Source organism: Salvelinus fontinalis, chromosome 19 (genome assembly GCF_029448725.1).
Source record: "Salvelinus fontinalis isolate EN_2023a chromosome 19, ASM2944872v1, whole genome shotgun sequence".
Classification (NCBI taxonomy): domain Eukaryota; kingdom Metazoa; phylum Chordata; class Actinopteri; order Salmoniformes; family Salmonidae; genus Salvelinus; species Salvelinus fontinalis.
Genome location: NC_074683.1, coordinates 22595339 through 22617795, shown reverse-complemented (window position 1 = coordinate 22617795; position 22457 = coordinate 22595339). Strand labels below are relative to the sequence as shown.

General features: G+C 44.7%; 1 protein-coding gene across 1 annotated transcript in view; it reads right to left on the bottom strand.

The window, feature by feature from the left end:
* The window catches only part of LOC129816497 (ecto-NOX disulfide-thiol exchanger 1-like), a 128744-nt gene that overhangs the window by 20214 nt on the left and 86073 nt on the right, over positions 1-22457 (bottom strand). The window contains exons 2-6 of the mRNA XM_055871052.1: positions 13753-13933; positions 13495-13647; positions 5260-5427; positions 4488-4694; positions 3668-3901 (exon numbers count right to left, since the gene is read on the bottom strand). Coding sequence (XP_055727027.1) covers positions 3668-3901; positions 4488-4694; positions 5260-5427; positions 13495-13647; positions 13753-13762 — 772 coding nt within the window. The 5' untranslated portion in view covers positions 13763-13933. The remainder of the gene's footprint in view (positions 1-3667; positions 3902-4487; positions 4695-5259; positions 5428-13494; positions 13648-13752; positions 13934-22457) is intronic.

The window sequence follows — 22457 nt, the reverse complement described above, 5'->3', positions numbered from 1 at the left end:
CTCTCTGCAATTTCTCTGGATATTTTGGAGGCATTTCTGAACATGGCGCCAATGTAAACTGAGGTTTTTGGATATAAATATGAACTTTATCGAACAAAGCATATATGTATTGTGTAACATGAAGTCCTTTGAGTGTCATCTGATAAAGATCATCAAACGTTAGTGATTCATTTTATCTCTATTTCTGCTTTTTGTGACTCCTGTCTTTGGCTAGACAAGATTACAGCAAGATTACCTTTAAAATGGTAGAAGATACATGTATGTTTGAGGAATTTTAATTATGGGATTTCTGTTTGAATTTGGCGCACTGCACTTTCACTGGCTGTTGTCATATCATCCCGTTAACGGGATTGCAGCCATAAGAATTAAGAGAGAGACCGAGTAATGCTCTGTAATATGGTAATGAACATGTTTAAGCTATTTACCCGCCTGAGAATGTAAAAGCATTAACCAGAGGCTGTTTGAATGAATATGATTATGGAGAAATAGAACACTTTGAAACACCACTCTGAACAGAGAGCATAGACAGTGGAACAGGGTGACAGGGAAGATATGAGAGAGAGAGAGAGAGAGAGAGAGAGAGAGAGAGAGAGAGAGAGAGAGAGAGAGAGAGAGAGAGAGAGAGAGAGAGAGAGAGAGAGAGAGAGAGACCGACCACAGGTAACTTCCACAAAGCTGTGAACGAACTGAGAGACAAGGCTAGAAGGACGTTCTATGCCATCAATAGGAACATAAAATTCAATTAGGATCTAGCTAAAAATACTTGTATCAGTTGTAGAACCCATTACCCTTTATGGTTGTGAAGTCTGGGGTCCGCTCACCAACCAAGAATTCACAAAATGGGACAAACACCAAATTGAGACTCTGCATGCAGAATTCTGCAAAAACATCCTCTGTGTACAACATAAAACACCAAATAATTAGGCCGATAACAGCAGAATTAGGCCGATAAGAGCAGAATTAGGCCGATACCCGCTAATTATCAAAATCCAGAAAATAGTTGTTAAATTCTACAACAAAGCCATAACCTACAGGGGGATGAACCTGGAAAAGAGTCCACCAAGAAAGCTGGTCCTGGGGCTCTGTTCACAAACACAAACAGACTCCACAGAGCCACAGGACAGCAACACAATTAGACCCAACCAAATCATGAGTAAACAAAAAGATAATTACTTGACACATTGGAAAGAATTAACAAAAAAACAGAGCAAACTAGAATGCTATTTGGCCCTAAACAGAGAGTACACAGTGGCAGAATACCTGACCACTGTGACTGACCCAAACTTAAGGAAAGCTTTGACTATGTACAGACTCAGTGAGCATAGCCTTGCTATTGAGATAGGCTACCATAGGCAGACCTGGCTCTCAAGAGAAGACAGACTATGTGCACACTGCCCACAAAATGAGGTGTAAACTGAGCTGCACTTCCTAACCTCCTGCCAAATGTATGACCATTGTGCTGCCATCCTGTTAACAGATTATTTTATTACAATGGTTAAGATGGATTTTCATTGTGTTCCATGGTGTTATTTGCCCCCTAGTGGAGCTTTCTGGTACTTAGAATGTACGCAAACAGGAAGTAGAGAATTCGTTCTGCACGCATAGAAGCAGCTAAAAGCAACGCTACGGTGCAGGTCTTTCAGTGTAGTTATTTCTTGTCACGCTTCAGCCTTGGAAAATATTTGTTTGTAAGTTCGATTCAAGCATTTAGCTAGTGATGATAATCTTCTTATTGATAGAGTTGTTTACATATCAATGTTGGTTGGTTGCATTTACTCACACAAATTGCAATGCCTTTCATTTATGCCGTTAGCTGTATTACTTTGCTCGTGCGTCATGCAAACGAATTGTAAAATATACAATACTGTAGTTTTGTTACCGATTCTAGTGTAATATGCTTTGTTATTCTACATAGATGGTTGTACATTATTAGAGTAATGAAAAGAGTTAGCCAATTACCATATGAGTAACAATTAGCTATATGGTTTGGCATCATGCCAGATGCATGGTGCCTTAGCACGTGCTTTGTATTCATGCAACTTCAAATATATAATGTACAGCTACAGTATGTCGGTGTGAATTGAATACTAAAGTATATTCTTTTCTGTATTTTGCAGTTTTACAACATAAACGTTTTCAATATATTCATTCAAGAAAAGTCACGCCTTGGGAGTTTTATTGAAGACTTAGTTGTTAGCTATCTGTCTAGTTTTGCATGGGAACGCAACTCAAGGGCAGAATAACCATATTAGAGACACATATTTCCCTCAGATTACACAGATCCACAAAGAATTTGAAAACAAACCCAATTTTGATAAACTCCCATATCTACTGGGTGAAATACCACAATGTGCCATCACAGCAGCAAGATTTGTGACCTGTTGCCACAAGAAAAGGGCAACCAGTGCGGAACAAACACCATTGTAAATACAACCCATATTTATGTTTATTTATTTTCCCTTTTGTACTTTAACCATTTGCACATTGTTACAACATTGTATATATACATAATATGACATTTGTAATGTCGTTATTATTTTGGAACTTCTGGGAGTGTAATGTTTACTGTTCATTTTTATTGTTTATTTCACTTTTGTATATCATCTACTTCCCTTGCTTTGGCAATGTTAACATGTGTTTCCCATGCCAATAAAGCCCCTTGAATTGAATTGAAATGAGAGAGAGAAGGAGAGAGGGGGGTGGGGGGTATATTAGCAGGAAAGCACAGACTGGGAAAAGAAATGAAGCACCAGCAATGGAAAAGGAGACAGGACAACACACATTTCCCACCAGCAGAAGACGATGGTTGGGTCTAATTGTGTTGCTGTCCTGGGGCAACTGTGGGGTCTGTTTGTGTTTGTGAACAGAGCCCCAGGTCCAGCTTGCTTAGCGAACTCTTTTCCAGGTTCATCTCTCTGTAGGTGATTCGCTCTGTCCCTGTCTCTCTGTCTCTCTCCTCGCCCCCCCCCCCCTCCCCAACGTGAGGCTGCCTAGGAAAGAGGGAACAGACCTGCCTGGGGTTATTTACGTCTCTCTGTCTGTTCGGTAAAGAACAGATGATAACACAGCATGATGTCGTAGATCTCTGTCCAGGAATGTTCACATGCTGCTATGATGGTTAGTGTAACACAATAGATGGATAATGAAGGGAAGGGAAGCCATGACTGTACTTCTCATGCAGAGAGAGAATAGGTAGTGTGTCTGAGAGAGCTCTAGCAGACAGAGTGAGATCAATAACTCATTTAGATGATAGAAGAAATTAGAAACGGAAACTGTATTTTTGTAACATAACATGATTGTGTCCGATTTTTTTTTCAATATCAAATCACCATAACATCAAGGGAATGTTCCATTGCTCTGTCTGTACTACACTAAGATATCAATCATGAGAATGTGTGTTTCATTGTTTCCATACTGTGAATAAGGACCAGGAATGAATGAAGCATGTCTTAGTATGTAATACAGTGTGCAGCTTGGACCAGTTTACAGATTACACACGTTTACACACCACCATGGTCCATCTGCAGCACACACACTGAGCGTCAGCTGTGGGATGGGTGGCTATAAGAGGCACAGAACAGCCAGACAACATCAGTACTTCATCATAAAAACCAAACAACACCGCCGAATCTGGGCTCAGAGCGACCATCCTCATTTGTCCTCTCACCTTTCAATCTCTCCGCAAGCAGTCCTGCCTCGTGGTCTGAGAAGTGCATGATGGGAGGTGGCGAGGGTGGTCGGAAGAAGTCTTCGTGGATCTTGCGTCGGTGTCGTTCCTCCCTGGCCAGCAGCCTCTGTTGACATTCCCACTCATACAGGTCGTCTCTGGCCTGAGCAAAGTCCACATGCATCCTCCCTGAGTCCTTCTTATCTGTACTGGAGCCAATACGCATCCGGTACCCTGGAGAAACAGTGCATTTAGAGGTCGGGTACACTAAACACAACAATACAGAGACATTCCACACAGGTACACAGACAAACATACTGTGGACAAATGATGTATACAGTCATGTAAACTCATACTCCCACAGTCAGATACACTCAAAGTATACAGTATTACAAATGCTTACATTCTCTACCCCATATACCACCAGAAAGATCATTAGCAAATCGAAAGGACAAACTCTACATTTTCAACTATTCATAATGCAAAACTATTCATGTAGTCCTCCTCATCAATAGGCGCATCTCCAGCCTGCATAGCTACAGTCTATTTCTGCTCCTGTCTTGGCGTAACGGCTTTAAGTGTTGAGCTTCAGGACACAAGGTCACTGTTTTTACTCCTCTACAGTGTTAGTATCATTAATACATATTCTATTAAAAAGGAATACTTTAAAACTGCTGCAAATACATAGTTATGCTGACCACTGACCAGAGAGGTAGAGCATCTCATTTGTGTGTTGTGTGTATAGTATAGCATTGGCATAGTATAGTATAGTATATTATGTGTATAGCATTCTATTTGTATAGTATAGTATAGTACTGACCAGAGAGGTAGAGGGACTTGTCCACCATGAACTCCTCACTGAAGCGGATGTGACAGAAGTTCTTCTTGCTCTTCCTGATGGCGATGATGTCACCACACGGATCAAACACCTCCCTGATGATCTCCTCGCTGGCATTCTCCGGCAGACCCCCCACAAACACTGTCTTACACCCTGGGGGGCGCTCCCGTGTTGACGGAGGAGGCAGGTCTGGAACATCATGCATGCTCAGGTTACATCTGGTGACAACTCTTGACCATAGTCCATATATCAATGTATTTATATTAATTTAGACGGAAAGGATAGAACAGCATGCAAGTGTGTGTGTGTGTGTGTGTGTGTGTGTGTGTGTGTGTGTGTGTGTGTGTGTGTGTGTGTGTGTGTGTGTGTGTGTGTGTGTGTGTGTGTGTGTGTGTGTGTGTGTGTGTGTGTGCATGGGTGGACGTGTTTAACTATACTTGTGTTTAACCCTACAAGAATAGTAAACAAACAGAAATTTGACCAACGGGACACTTTTCTTAGTCCCCACAAGGTCAAATGCTATTTTAAGGGGTTTAGTGTTAGGGTTAGAATTAGGTTTAGGGTTAGAATTAGGTTAAGGGTTAGGAGCTAGGGTTAGTAGCTAGGGTTAGGGTACAGGTTATGTTTAGAGGTTAGGATTTTGAGTGGGAATGAATTGTGTGTCCCCACATGGTTAGCTGTACAAGACAGTGTGTGTGTGTGTGTGTGTGTGTGTGTGTGTTAGTGCGTGTGCGTGTGCGTGTGTGAGTCTTACTGGGGTTCTGGGGGAACAGGGTGCAGCTCTGGCAGTGGATGATCTCCTTGATGATGGGGGGACCAGGGGGACCCGGGGGACCAGGGACCAGGCTGATACCTGCCATCATGGGGTTGATGGGAGCTAGGAGACCCAGCCCTGGATCAAAACCCTGGATACAGATAGAATCTAGAGGAGAGAGGGAGGAGAAAAAGAGTTTGTCTGGAGGAGAGGAGGGAGAGAAGAGGAGCAATGAGACCCAGCTCTGGTTTAATTAAAGGCTTGGTTACAGGTACTGAATGGAGGAAACAGGGAGAGAGAGACACTTATTAATATCTTCAGAACACAGCATGATGAGACTGGGAGAATGAACAAGGCATAAATATCCCTTGCTGCTTGTCTCAGGCCCTATACAGTCACACAGGGTATGAGAGAGAGAACAGACACTGATCTACCTTAGAGTAGAAACCAATCTGACTGCAGCTGTCACACAAGCCTGTTGCTACTGTGAGGATAGAGATAGTCATGGATACAGATTTAAAATGGAAGAATGTAGAACTGCAACTTCATATTTATGAAATCCTCAATCAAGTCCTCACTGCAGATTTGAGTTTGTCAGCAAAGGTGAGTGTGAAGAGTGTGTGTGTAGGAGGGAGAATGATTCTATTTGATGCTGTCACAAAGATTCCAGTGCTCAACATGAGTCCCTACACTGTGGTATTTACTATCCTAACAGGCTGCAAAGCAAAGAATCACTTCTACTGGCTGTGTCTGGCGAAGCCTCGAAGAGAAAGCGTCTGGCGTTGCGAAGCCAAGTGTGTTTTATTAAAGAGGAGGAGTTTTTAAGAGGAGCAGCAAATCCTTGAGGTTGTAGAGAGAAGCGAACAAGGAAATATATCTGGAAGATTATCTCAGATAAATCTGCTGAGTCACGATCAGGAGTAATCTGAGATTGTGTGGATCTATGGAAAACTCATTTAAATGTTCGCTGTGGTGATCTGAACAGGTACATGACATGTCTCCTCTCCCCACGTTCATCTGTGATGATCTGAACAGGTACATGACATGTCTCCTCTCCCCACGTTCATCTGTGATGATCTGAACAGGTACATGACATGTCTCCTCTCCCCACGTTCATCTGTGATGATCTGAACAGGTAAATGACATGTCTCCTCTCCCCACGTTCATCTGTGATGATCTGAACAGGTAAATGACATGTCTCCTCTCCCCACGTTCATCTGTGATGATCTGAACAGGTACATGACATGTCTCCTCTCCCCACGTTCATCTGTTATGATCTGAACAGGTAAATGACATGTCTCCTCTCCCCACGTTCATCTGTGATGATCTGAACAGGTACATGACATGTTTCCACTCCCCACGTTCATCTGTGATGATCTGAACAGGTACATGACATGTCTCCTCTCCCCACGTTCATCTGTGATGATCTGAACAGGTACATGACATGTCTCCTCTCCCCACGTTCATCTGTGATGATCTGAACAGGTACATGACATGTCTCCTCTCCCCACGTTCATCTGTGATGATCTGAACAGGTACATGACATGTCTCCTCTCCCCACGTTCATCTGTGATGATCTGAACAGGTAAATGACATGTCTCCTCTCCCCACGTTCATCTGTGATGATCTGAACAGGTACATGACATGTTTCCACTCCCCACGTTCATCTGTGATGATCTGAACAGGTACATGACATGTCTCCTCTCCCCACGTTCATCTGTGATGATCTGAACAGGTACATGACATGTCTCCTCTCCCCACGTTCATCTGTGATGATCTGAACAGGTACATGACATGTCTCCTCTCCCCACGTTCATCTGTGATGATCTGAACAGGTACATGACATGTCTCCTCTCCCCACGTTCATCTGTGATGATCTGAACAGGTAAATGACATGTCTCCTCTCCCCACATTCATCTGTGATGATCTGAACAGTTACATGACATGTCTCCTCTCCCCACGTTCATCTGTGATGATCTGAACAGGTACATGACATGTCTCCTCTCCCCACGTTCATCTGTGATGATCTGAACAGGTACATGACATGTCTCCTCTCCCCACGTTCATCTGTGATGATCTGAACAGGTACATGACATGTTTCCTCTCCCCACGTTCATCTGTGATGATCTGAACAGGTACATGACATGTCTCCTCTCCCCACGTTCATCTGTGATGATCTGAACAGGTACATGACATGTCTCCTCTCCCCACGTTCATCTGTTATGATCTGAACAGGTAAATGACATGTCTCCTCTCCCCACGTTCATCTGTGATGATCTGAACAGGTACATGACATGTTTCCACTCCCCACGTTCATCTGTGATGATCTGAACAGGTACATGACATGTCTCCTCTCCCCACGTTCATCTGTGATGATCTGAACAGGTACATGACATGTCTCCTCTCCCCACGTTCATCTGTGATGATCTGAACAGGTACATGACATGTCTCCTCTCCCCACGTTCATCTGTGATGATCTGAACAGGTACATGACATGTCTCCTCTCCCCACGTTCATCTGTGATGATCTGAACAGGTAAATGACATGTCTCCTCTCCCCACATTCATCTGTGATGATCTGAACAGGTAAATGACATGTCTCCTCTCCCCACGTTCATCTGTGATGATCTGAACAGGTAAATGACATGTCTCCTCTCCCCATGTTCATCTGTGATGATCTGAACAGGTACATGACATGTCTCCTCTCCCCACGTTCATCTGTGATGATCTGAACAGGTACATGACATGTCTCCTCTCCCCACGTTCATCTGTGATGATCTGAACAGGTACATGACATGTCTCCTCTCCCCACATTCATCTGTGATGATCTGAACAGGTAAATGACATGTCTCCTCTCCCCACGTTCATCTGTGATGATCTGAACAGGTAAATGACATGTCTCCTCTCCCCACGTTCATCTGTGATGATCTGAACAGGTAATTTACATCATCCACTAACGCTGTTTCTCTTTTCCTCTCTCTTTGTTCTGGACTTTTCTTTTACCCTCCTGGTGAAAATAATTCAAGGCTGTTAGTTTTCCTCATTGGCCCCGGCCGTGCTCTGTTACGTCTGCCAGGGTAAGAGAGTTCACACTTTGTTTATTTGTCATTGTTTCTTCCCTCTCTCTCTTTCTTTTCCTCTCCTCCCTCCCTCTGTTCTCCCCCTCTACTCAGCAGGTTTGTGTGTATGGCTGGACGCTGAGTTTGCTGGGCTCTGGATCTCCCCTCAGGAAACAGCTGCTCGTAATTACTGTGAAGGTGAGACGTCATCCATCACACACACTCCATAACCCCCAATATGTTTCTCCTCCTCTTCTCCCCCACTCTCTTTTCTTTCCCTTCGCTCTCTCTCCTCCGGTCTCTGAGCTGTCCCCCAGTCTCTCATTCCCTCTCTCTCATTTCAGTTCTCTCTCTCTTGGACCTGAGGTCTGTACTCCAGGAGGATATCAGTCTTAATCCGTCTTTTCCTTGGCGCTGGGGAAGGAGGATCCAGTCCAGCTGTCCAGTCGTCCCTGCTGTCTCTCAGCTCATTAAGGAGGAGAAGGACTGTACAGTACTGACCCGATGGAACTACAGTGACGATGGGCTGCTCTGCTTCCTTCCTTCCTTCCATCCTTTCCCAAATTAATCCCAGATCTGAGAGGGTTGGATAGGTGAAACCAATCAAATCAACCAGTCAAACTGTGCCTTGACTTTCCAGTCACGTACAGATCTGTTTTCCTCAAGAAATACATAACCTATCACACTTAATGCAGTGACCCCCCCCCCCCTCCCCCCCGAGTGAAATAATAGTTCTATATATACGGCTTCATATTACAATAGATTTTCTCCATACTCAGCTTTCCTGAGTTAAATCCATGTATTCAGTTATTCAGGGCTTACACAAACTCAGCCTCCAAATCTCCTTCCGTGCTCTTCTAATGAACATCACAATGCAGCTCTCACAATGACATCTAAGAGGGCTGCAACATATAGGGACTGAACACAGTGGAACTATCCAAATCCTTAGAGAAAATCACTTTGCTAATGGATTTCATGAAACAAGTTGAAGTCCAAATAAAATGGTAGAGTACCTGTACATTTGAAGGAGCTTAGCATTTTTCATATAAATCCATCAGTGAAAACATAATAGCAGTGAGATCAGTGTGGTTACATTTCAACCACAGACTCACTAGGGATCATGACAGAGGCCCAAACTATAGGTACTCAACATATAGTATAGTATAGTATTACATATGATCCATATAATATAAGAGAGGTTCCTTTTGTTAGAGACTTGAATAACATTAGAGAGGACTGAGAACAAAACATACATATTTATTACAACCAGATGTTGGGGACATTTTAAAGCTGAGTGTTTAAAGCCCTGTCCTCCTTGACTGTTGTAACAGTCTTATTGGTCTGGAAGAACCTCACTCGGCTAGTTCTCACAGTGTGTGTGTGTGTGTGTGTGTGGGGGGGGGGGGAATTGTACATGTGTACCTGTGTGTGTCTGGGGTTGTACAGGTGTACCTGTGTGTGTGTCTGGGGTTGTACATGTGTACAAAAGAAGCATTCTTGCGTTCTAACTACCCGCTATTCAAAGTGTTCTGAACAAATTACACTGCTCAAAAAAATAAAGGGAACACTTAAACAACACAATGTAACTCCAAGTCAATCACACTTCTGTGAAATCAAACTGTCCACTTAGGAAGCGACACTGATTGACAATACATTTCACATGCTGTTGTGCAAATGGAATAGACAAAAGGTGGAAATTATAGGCAATTAGCAAGACACCCCCAATAAAGGAGTGGTTCTGCAGGTGGTGACCACAGACCACTTCTCAGTTCCTATGCTTCCTGGCTGATTTTTTGGTCACTTTTGAATGCTGGCGGTGCTTTCACTCTAGTGGTAGCATGAGACGGAGTCTACAACCCACACAAGTGGCTCAGGTAGTGCAGCTCATTCAGGATGCCACATCAATGCGAGCTGTGGCAAGAAGGTTTGCTGTGTCTGTCAGCGTAGTGTCCAGAGCATGGAGGCGCTACCAGGAGACAGGCCAGTACATCAGGAGACGTGGAGGAGGCCGTAGGAGGGCAACAACCCAGCAGCAGGACCGCTACCTCCGCCTTTGTGCAATAGGATTAGGAGGAGCACTGCCAGAGCCCTGCAAAATGACCTCCAGCAGGCCACAAATGTGTCTGCTCAAACGGTCAGAAACAGACTCCATGAGGGTGGTATGAGGGCCCGAGGTCCACAGGTGGTGGTAGTGCTTACAGCCCAACACCGTGCAGGACGTTTGGCATTTGCCAGAGAACACCAAGATTGGCAAATTCGCCACTGGCGCCCTGTGCTCTTCACAGATGAAAGCAGGTTCACACGCACATGTGACAGACGTGACAGAGTCTGGAGACGCCGTGGAGAACGTTCTGCTGCCTGCAACATCCTCCAGCATGACCGGTTTGGCGGTGGGTCAGTCATGGTGTGGGGTGGCATTTCTTTGGGGGGCCGCACAGCCCTCCATGTGCTCGCCAGAGGTAGCCTGACTGCCATTAGGTACCGAGATGAGATCCTCAGACCCCTTGTGAGACCATATGCTGGTGCGGTTGGCCCCGGGTTCTTTCTAATGCAAGACAATGCTAGACCTCATGTGGCTGGAGTGTCAGCAGTTCCTGCAAGAGGAAGGCATTGATGCTATGGACTGGCCCGCCCGCCATCCGCTACCTCATCAGGAGCGTGCCGAGGCGTTGTAGGGAGGTCATACGGGCACGTGGAGGCCACATACACTACTGAGCCTCATTTTGACTTGTTTTAAGGACATTACATCAAAGTTGGATCAGCCTGTAGTGTGGTTTTCCACTTTAATTTTGAGTGTGACTCCAAATCCAGACCTCCATGGGTTGATACATTTGATTTCCATTGATAATTTTTGTGTGATTTTGTAGTCAGCACATTCAACTATGTAAAGAAAAACGTATTCAGATCTAGGATGTGTTATTTTAGTGTTCCCTTTATTTTTTTGAGCAGTGTATTTTAAGGGAATCGTTCACAAACATTGGCACATTCTAAAATCCGATGATAGTCTCGGTAATGTGTTTTCGGACCTTCCCTTGGTCGTATTCTCGTGGGGCAGAAATCTCAGAGACTAATTGGTACACTCTGATTTACCACACCAAGATATTCCTGAACGATGTCTATTTGCGCCCCTACTGGATGGAAACTACAAGTGTAATGGCTGTGCTCAATGCAATAGCACTTAGAAATGTAGATCCTTCAAACACCCTCAAACAGGGAAACAGATCCCAATCAAATGTGCTGTCACGTGTTCCACTAAGGCAGTTATTTATTTACCCTCCAGCGGTGCCATCCAATCCGGAGCCTCCAGAGTCTCCCTCCTGTCCGGAGCTGCCAGAGTCTCCCTCCTGTCCGGAGCTGCCAGATGCGCTGAGCTGGCACAATCCGCCCTGGCTCAAGACCTGAGCAAATTCCCCGTGCTTACCGGAAGCAGCGTGGTACTGGTCAGGCACCGCCTGACTCTGCCAATCTCCCCGTGTGCCCCCGCCCCCAGAAAATTGGGGCTGCCTCTCGTGCCTGCTGCGCTGCCTTGCCTCATATCGCTGCCTTGCCTCTCAGCTTTAGCTGCCTCCAGCTCTTTTTTCGGGCGCCGATATTCCCCAGCCTGTCTCCAGGGTCCCTTACCGTCCAATATCTCCTCTGATATCCAGGAGTCCTGAACCCTCTGCTCCTCCATACCACGCTGCTTGGTCCTTTGGTGAAAAGGACAACTACCCAGAAAACAACTACCCACCAAACACAGGTGGAAAAAGGCTACCTAAGTATGGTTCTCAATCAGAGACAACGATAGACAGCTGCCTCTGATTGAGAACCACACCTGGCCAAACACACAGAAAAGAAAACATAGAACACACAACATAGAATGCCCACCCCAACTCACGCCCTGACCAAAAAAAATAGAGACATAAAAAGGATCTCTAAGGTCAGGACGTGACAGTACCTGTGTGTGTCTGGGGGGGCTGTATATGTGTGCCTGTGTGTCTGGGGTTGTGCATGTGTACCTGTGTGTGTCTGGGGTTGTACATGTGTACCTGTGTGTGTCTGGGGTTGTACATGTGTGTCTGGGGTTTTACATGTGTACCTGTGTGTGTCTGGGGTTTTACAAGTGTACCTGTGTGTGGGGGGGGGGGGGGGTCGTACATGTGTACCTGTGTGTGTGGGGGATTCTACATGTGCACCTGGGTGTGTGTGTGTGTGTGTGGGGGGGGGGGGGTACATGTGAACCTGTGTGTCTGGGGGGGTTGTACATGTGAACCTGTGTGGGGGGGTTGTACATGTGTACCTGTGTGGGGGGGTTGTACATATGTACCTGTGTGGGGGGGTTGTACATGTGTACCTGTGTGGGGGGGTTGTACATGTGTACCTGGGTGTGTGTGTGTGGTTGTACATGTGTACCTGTGTGTGTGTGCATAGGCCAAAACATCATCCAGCGAGAATCTATTAAGCAAAGTCACCTCACGAGAAGCGCCGCTAATCATCCTGAAGCTCAGTCATGATGGATTTCTCAGACCTCTCAAGAATATGACCGAAATCTGCTCATGAATCTGCTCATGAATTTTTATCAGATGTATTTCTCTCTATCCTCGCTGGCTACGCTGTCAAAATGGTAATTACAATAGGATGCACACACACACACATGCTATCACACACCATTAGCATCAGCAGAGAGACAGACACATGTAGTCAGGCCATTAGAAAAGAGACCAGAGAGATTTTATTTTGTATTGTTCCTATCCTCAGTCAGTCTCTCTGCACGGACTGAACAACGTGTAGTTAATAATGTCTTATCTAGCTGCTGATGGGGGACAAAACAATTAGCAGCGCTGGTTTGGCAGAGCATGCTGCATTCCGGATATCCTTCCACAGGGGTATAGGCTAAGGTATCTATCTAGTTCTAGAGTAATCATTGACTGTCCTGCCCTGAGTGGGTGGAGCTGTGGAGGTGATTGAGTAGTAGGATGCCACCATGGAGGCTCTGGATGGAAGTGCCCAGTTCACCTGATGCCTTTACCATCTTCTCAAACGTTTCAAAACACAGTCCACGGGGACTCTTTCTTTTCTTATGGCCTTGACAATACTGAGAAATTAGAATGAAGAGTTTGTTAGCAGAGGAGAGGGGGATAAGGGAGGAGAGTGAGGACGATGAGAAGGGGTGAGATGGAGGCCTGCCAATGCTCTACCTGAGACCAGCTGCTGCCTGCCGAGGCCCATGGGTACGATGCCCAGGTTGTTCATGGCGGTGGCCCAGGCACCGTGGTCGTTCACCACATAGTCATGGGCACTGAGGTGCTGCTCCGGCCCCAGGCTCCTCAGGCTCCCTACACCATCTGCTGCTGCAGGGGACAGGAGAAACAGGAGGGTTAGGAAGAGGAAGGAGAAGACCAGAGATGTAGTTAACATATTAGTGAAGGTGTAGTAGCTAGTGTTATAGTCCGTACCGCTGGCCATAGCAGGTCCTGTGTGCTCCTCTCTCTGGGTCTACCTCCCAGAGGTCTGCTCAGGACCACAGCTCCCTCAGGCTGCACACCAGACCAGGACAGGACGGAGAGATAAGGAGAAGGATAGTTGGATGGAGGACTCCCAGTTAAAGATAGGATCCCATCTATCCTCTGCTAAATCCTGGGGATGAAAAAGAGAGCAGTTCAGTCAAGCAGCTTAAATCAATGTTTTTCAATCAAACCGTTGCAGCTTAAGATAGCATTAGAACAATGCAATCAGAAAGACATTGTTTACTGATGTCCTACTTCCGCCCATACAGAGACAACCATGCACACATTAAGCATTACAGCCCCCCCCCTCTCCCCTCTCTCTCTCCCCTCTCTCTCTCTCCCCTCTCTCTCTACAAAGCTGCCATCCAGGACCTCTATATCAGGCGGTGTGAAATAAGACCCGGAAAAATCATCAAAGACTCCAGCCACCCAAGCCACTATTTTCTCTGCTGCCGTACGGCAAGAGGTACCGGGGCATCAAGTCTGACACCAACAGGCTCTTAAAAAATGGCCTATTTATTGCCTTAACTCCCTTATCTTACCTCATTTGCACTCACTGTATATAGACTTTTGTTTTCTTTGTTCTACTGTATTATTGACTGTATATTTTGTTTATTCCATGTGTAACTCTGTGTTGTTGTATGTGTCGAATTGCTATGCTTTATCTTGGCCAGGTCGCAGTTGCAAATGAGAACTTGTTCTCAACTAGCCTACCTGGTTAAATAAAGGTGAAATAAAATAAAAAATAAATCAAATTAAACAACTTCTATCCCCAAGCAATACGACACACACAAAATAGCTACACGGACCATCTGCGTTAACCTTGCATCTTTATTGACCTTTTATTTCAATCTTTGCACTGTTGCTATGCATACTCTGAGGGTCCTACTCACTCACACACACTGTCACTCCAACACACATACAAACACTCACTCCATCACTTTCTCACTCACACATAATATGTACATACATTTATCCTGACTCTACACACCCACTCACATACAAGCTGCTGCTACTCTGTTTATCAAATCTAATGTATTTATAAATCAAATCAAATGTATTTATAAAGCCCTTTGTACATCAGCAGATGTCACAAAGTGCTATACAGAAACCCAGCCTAAAACCCCAAACAGCAACCAATGCAGATGTAGAAGCACGGTGGCTAAGAAAAACTCCCTTATCATATATTCTGTTGCCTAGTTCCCTTACCCCTATATGTATCTACCTAGATCATTCCAGTATCCCTGCACATGTAAATATGGTATTGGAACTGACTTTAAATATTTCCTGAATATAGTATGCTTACTTACTTACTTAATTGTGTATTTCTTATTTCAGTTTTTTTTCTAGCAATAGATTGTTATTGTTATTGCATTGTTGGGTTTTGAGTTTTGCAAGAAAGACATTAAAACTTAAAACATGAAACTCTCTCACTCACACACCTCCAAATGAGACCCAGCTGACCAGCCACTCAGTTGCCATGACATCACGTTATCCTGCTTTCTGTCAAATGTCTTATGGGGTGTGTCAGCGATGACCTTTAACCCCTAACCCTCCCACCTAATTACACCGCCCCCCAGACCCCATAACACTCCCAACAGCCACAGCCATACTGTCATCTTTAAAATCAATGGTTTTGAGTAGGAACGTCCCATTTCCCTGTGAAATGTGCCAGAATTCTGATTGATCCCTGATTAACACAATGAGGTAATTGAGGAATGTGACCCTCTACAGTAAGCCAATGAACACAGGACTCTATAGAGGATTCTATTCCATCAACATAATTAACCACTAGTTCTTCAAGGAAAGGCTGAATAGCATTCTGTCCATGGTGTGAAAAAGCAGTTGAGATCTTATTCCATGTTTCCTGTTACAAAGCGTGTTGTTCTCTGTGTGGTTCCTAAGGGGCTCTAGTTAGCTGCAGTGTGATCTGTATTCCGCTCACGCCTCCACCGTCGTCTCAGACCACCCCGCAGTAATTATCATTATTCAACTCTGACACCAGGAAATGAAGTCAGCCCAGCTACACCATCCAGATGTAATTAAGACACAATCATATGAACAGTTTTTCATTAACAACAGTTGCCTTCCTTCAAAAGCTTTGGGATGCGATGCCCGTTTCTGAAACGTTTCCCCTCACTAGGGTGACAAACAGTTATTTTGGGATTTACCTGCTGTATGTCAACACATTACTGTGTTTTCAGGCTGATAGGACCTGCCACTGTTCTCATCACAAGCACATTACAAACACTGAGCAGCGCTTCAAATAATAATGGCACACAGACACACAGTGGAAGTAGAATTGCAATCAGGCCTATAAGGGAGGTGGATACATTTCGGGATTGTGAAAACAAGTCATTGTGAGGACAGTTCCACAGCTGTCTTATAATAAATATCTCATAACATCTTATAACAGCTTGTAACTCCAGTCCTGGTCAGGTATTAGGCCCATGTCATTGTTGTGACTCTGGGCTTTTAGCAGCATCAGCCCAGTTCAGAGCCTACTACGCTGAACAGCTTTTTACACAATAACTGCTATACTGTATACTGTTCCTATTCATAGACAATCATGTATCCAATGGGCCACAGCAGACAACATCTACTCTACTATCACACAGGGGGCAAACACTAGGCTAGATTTTATCCTCCACTGTCTGTCTTCCGGCTCTTCTTCTCTCCCTCCCTCTCATTCTTTCTCTTTCTCTCTATCTCTCCAGGTGGTGCCAGCGTGCTGAGTAGTGAGGTAATGTAGCATCACAAACATAAAGACATGCACCCCCCCTCTCTCCTCTCTCTGACATGCACCCCCCCCCCCCTCTCTCCTCCCTCTGCTCCTGTTCTCTCTCTCCTCTCCACCATCTTCACTGCAGCCTGATGGAACATCTTACCCTCCTGACAAGTGACAAGGCTGTTTCTCTTCACCCCTCTGCATCACCCCCCCCCATACTCTGTCAAACCTCCTCTCTCCTTCCCCCTCTCTCTGACAAACCTCCTCTCCTCTACCTCTAACCCCCCTTCTCTGTACACTCCTCCACCTCCTCTCTCCATCGCACATCCCTCTTCTTCTGTACACTCTCCCTCATTCCCTGACGCCTTCTCTCCCTCCGATCTTTCATCTTCCTCCTCTCTCTTCTTCCTTCCCTTCTCTCTCATGGTTGTCCGTAAATATCCAACCCCGCCGAGAATTTCTTCTCACTTTCACACAGCATGAAATATTCACAGAACGCGTGTCCTGTTCATTATTCAGGAGCTCACTTGACATCTCTGAATCTTTCACCAGCAGGCGTAGCATCACTCAGACCTGGAACTGCTGGGCGCACACACACACACACACACACACACACACACACACACACACACACACACACACACACACACACACACACACACACACACACACACACACACACACACGCTCAGGAAACACAACAATATACACACAATGAACACAAGCATGGAGGACAGGAGGAAAACATTTCAGGGAGAAGGACGGCTCTGTTCCAAGCTGAATGTAGCATACTACATAGAATGAGTCCATGTATTGGGCATGCATCCTAAGTGGTACGCTAGTATGGATGGATGGACATACCCTAGGTACATTTTAATAACAGGACAGTGTGGTAGTGGGAGAGAGATCGAAATGTCACGCCCTGATCTGTTTCACCTGTCCTTGTGACTGTCTCCACCTCCTCCAGGTGTGGCTTGTTTTCCCCAGTGTATTTATCCCAGTGTTTCCTGTCTCTCTGTGCCAGTTCGTCTTGTATGTTAGTCAAGTCAACCAGCGTGTTTTTCCCGTACTCCTTTTTTTATTCTCTTTTGATAGTCTTCCCAGTTTTGACCCCTGCCTGACTCTGGACTACTTTCCCGCCTGCCTGATCATCCTGCCTGCCCTGACCTTGATTCTGCCTGCCCTTCGGTACCTTTTGGACTCTGAACTAGTTTTGACCCTTTTGCCTGTCCGCGACCATTCTCTTGCCTTCCCCTATTGGATTAATAAACATTGTAAGACTCCAACCCTCTGCCTCCTGTGTCTGCATCTGGGTCTCGCCTTGTGTCATGATACTAAATGTGCTCCACATCCGGTATGTGGCTGGTGCTTATCAGTCCCAAATGTTACGCAGGATGTCCATATCTGAGAATACAAAAACGTTCAGAAATCAACATTAGAGTTATAAGCTTCTCACTTGTTTCAAAGAGATGTGATCTCACAGAAGTGAGAAAGTCCAATATGTGTCCAGCTGAATTCTCTTTGCCATCTTGGGCAGTTCATCAAAAATACAGGAGGAAAAAAAATCACAGTCTCTCCCTTCACCTATCACCATAATCTTTCAGGTCACTTTTACTGCTGACTTCAACGTTTCAATCTTTACCTTTTACATTGACACATTTCTTTGAGAAGACATTGGAAAAAGCCCTAATCCATGAGCATGAATGGTTCACTTCAGCCCAAAGCTGCAATACATATGCTAATTTGCCCTGTCACACACGAATTTCAGAGGTTAAATATTTGTTTGACTCCCGTGTATATCATGCTATCCCTCTACCACTGTCTGTGAGGGGGTCATAATGCCTCAGAAATGTATTTATATGTTACGTTCCTGACCTGTTTTCTCTTGTTTTGTATTTATTTAGTATGGTCAGGGCGTGAATTGGGTGGGTTGTCTATGTGTTGTTTTCTATGTTGGGGTTTTGTGCGTTCGGCCTGGTATGATTCTCAATCAGAGGCAGCTGTCAATCGTTGTCCCTAATTGAGAATCATACTTAGGCAGCCGGGGTTCACGTGTTTGTATTTCGTGTCAGTGTTCGTGCCACACGGGACTGTTTGTCGGTTAGATTCTCTTTTGTTATTTTGTTACTTGTAGTGTTCAGTTTATTTATAATAAATATGGACACTTTCCACTCTGCGTTTTGGTCCGATCCCTACACCTCCTCTTCTGACGAAGAGGAGGAAATCTGCCGTAACATAACACATAATAACAGAGAGCATGCACAGGAAGAGTCAGAGGAAACACTCCTGTGCTCACACACACTTCTATCACACAGTTTTCATTTTTTTGTACATTTATTGAAAGCAGTAACTCCCCTCAATGTACTCTGAACGTTTCATTACTCTATGACCAAGAAAATTGTGACTCTATTCAAAATAGCTTCTGAAGTTTCATCATTGTATGTTCGTTAATGAGAAATATGGTAATTTTTCAATTTCCCGATAAGTTTCTGTTTTGGAGACAAGAGGTTTTCACTCGACAGCGATGTTATATTAGCTCACATGAACCCTCAGCACAGTAGTGTACATAACACATGGTACAGTAAAAAGTAACTCTGCTAGGTCATCTAAAATGCCACGCTAGGAAAGCCAGTGCTCTTTGTAAACAGCCCTTTCTACACAAAGAAATTGGTATTCAAACAAAAAGTCCTACTATATGTAAAGCAGTCGTGCCAAAAGCCACATTCTCTTACACTTGTCCTCTATAGGAGCCTACGTTAAGACTGACAGCCCTCTTGTACCATTCAGCACAGAGACAGGGGCATGGTTGGGACAACAGTCACTGCTCAATGACCTCTAATAAGGACTTTAGAAAAGCACCATTAAACAGAACGAGAGAGAGAAAGAGAGAGAGAGAGAGAAAGAATCACCAGACCTGGCCCTCAAGAAAAGACAGGCTCTGTGCACACTGCCCACAAAATGAGATGGAAACTGAGTTGCACTTCCTAACCTCCTGCCAAATGTATGACCATATTAGGGACACATATTTCCCTCAGATTACACAGACCCACAAAGAATTTAAAAACAAATCCAATTTTGCTAAACTTCCATATCTACTGGGTAAATACAACAACCCATATTTATGTTTATTTATTTTCCCTTTTCTACTTTAACCATTTGCACATCGTTACAACATTGTATATATACATAATATGACATTTGTAATGTCGTTATTCTTTTGGAACTTCTGTGAGTGTAATGTGTACTGTTCATTTTTATTGTTTATTTCATTTTTGCATATTATCTACTTCACTTGTTTTGGAAATGTTAACATGTGTTTCCCATGCCAATAAAGCCCCTTGAATTGAATTGAGCGAGAACAAAGAAAGAGGCAGTGAGTGAGTGAGTGAGTGAGTGAGTGAGTGAGTGAGTGAGTGAGTGAGTGAGTGAGTGAGTGAGTGAGTGAGTGAGTGAGTGAGTGAGTGAGTGAGTGAGTGAGTGAGTGAGTGAGTGAGAGAGAGAGAGAGAGAGAGAGAGAGAGAGAGAGAGAGAGAGAGAGAGAGAGAGAGAGAGAGAGAGAGAGAGAGAGAGAGAGAGAGAGAGAGAGAGAGAGAAGAGCCCTCTGTGGAGGATGGTCACAGAAGCAAAGCCAATATGCATTTAATCCCATTGAAACCATCAGAGGAGCTTTCTGAGGAAAACTTCTATAAACGATAGGTATATTAAATATCAACACTATAGGACTAAATACATATCTTAGGAAATATCTCCCGGGTTTAACAATACATAAACATGATCGCAATTCAAATAAAATGTGATTAAATGGTAGAAAGCACATAGATGTATTGTGTCTAGCCTATAGCAGATATCCAGGCCTCCCAACTCCTGTAATGTGTTTTTATTGGCTGTAGGCTGTGTGTTGCCAAAGCACCATTATCAGTTGATCAGGTTACAGTAGCGTGGCAGGACTCATAATTAGCCCTGTCTATTATTAGCTCTAAAACAGAGCAGCTTTAGCCTCTCATAAAAAACGTCTACACAGCACAACAACCAGCAATTAACACCTGATACTGAGGTCAGCACTCTCTCTCTCTCTTTCCCTGCCTGCAGAGCTGGCTTTGGAACATGGGGTTTCTGAAGAATAAAGGACCTTCTGAGCTGCTTCCCAGGAAAGAAGGATTTGGGATTCAGGAGCACCCTTGGTTACAGGGGCCAGACTACTGCGCTGTGATGTCTCTGTGTGTGTGTGTGTGTGTGTGTGTGTGTGTGTGTGTGTGTGTGTGTGTGTGTGTGTGTGTGTGTGTGTGTGTGTGTGTGTGTGTGTGTGTGTGTGTGTGTGTGTGTGTTGTATTCTGTGCATGCTCGTAGATACACACACGCTCAGTAGAGAGTAAATAAGAAAGACAGTGAATTCATAATATTGCTAAAACACAACTGCCCTCACACACACACACAAACACACACACACACACACACACACACACACACACACACACACACGCACACGCACACGCAAACACAACTGCAGTGAAATGGAACCGACAGAGAGACAATGAATGCATAACAAAGCCTGTGGCCACATCACAACTCAGATTAAGGCATGTATGCTAAATCCAACAAGCTCTCGCAGTCTCACTGCAGAATTGGGCGTTAATCCACGTTTCTCCAAATGTCAAATTTCGAAGGTTAAGGTTCGGAATAGAAGAAAATGGAAAAACAAGTATCTACCACTGGGGTCGAACACGCAACCTTCTGATCCAGACTCATGGGATTTGCTCCAAAAGTCAAATTTAGAGGGTAAGGTTTTTGATAGGATTTAAACATCCCGTTTAAGCATTCCAAATTATTAAGGTAATGTTTAAGGTTTGGGATAAGTTTAAAACAAAAACATTTAAAATGAGTGTCTACCACTGGTATTAAACCTTCTGATCCAGATTGAACATTCTGATCCAGACTCATGGGATTACGCCCATCCACCACCCCCATCCACAACACCCTAGCCTTCTTGATGATAATAGTGCTCACTGTTGTCCCTAGTGGCCAGTTTTGAAGGCTTTTCTCGACGTCCTCAGGACATGGATAGACGTCCAATTTCGAAGTCACTCTTGTGCGATCTGCCTGGCTAAATCTGGGTGTTGTGTGTGTGATAAACTGAACTCATGTGAATGCCTCAGACTGCTAATTGTGTATTCTGTTTAAATATAGTACAGTTTGTCCAGACAACTCCCAGACATCAACTATTCCCATTAGAGTGATTGTAGACACACTGCTTGTCTCCGTTACAATACCGGCCTCTTTACCATGTGAATCAATCCAGCATGGCACGCTTAAAATTCAAGAAATGCTATTAGCAGTGCTCCAGCTCGCATTTCACATCCATTTAATCCACTTAGGGCTGAGACAGGAGAGAAGAAGATGGGTGGAGAGGAGAGGTGAGGAGGAGAGGAGGACGGGAGGAGGGGAGGAGAGGACCAGAGGGGGGAGGAGTGGCGGCTCTGTCAATATGTTGCCAGGTTGTGAGAAGTGTTCTTGGGGAGACATGAGAACCCTCATAGGGCTGGCTAATGAGAACTCTATGCCAGAAGCTCACAACTGGCAACCCCATAAGACTGGCCTGTTTTTTCACACACACACCAGGAAAACCCAAAGGGAAGTGTCTGTCAGAGAAGTGTGTTAGATTTGATCGTGATGTTGAGTGACAGTCAGACTCCCAGAATGCCGAGGGGCAGGTTGGCTCCTTGCCAACTGTCTCTACCCATACATAGACATACTACAGTATATACACACACATTACTCTTAACCCTGAATCCAATCCTCCCTGTCAGATTGGCTCACCGTCCCTGGCTCCTGGACCCCCTTGTGTATCTGTTTGACCCTCAGTTGCTAAGCCGATCTGTCCACACCACTGGGGCTGGGAAGTGTCTCTATAGAGAGAAACAGGGACAGG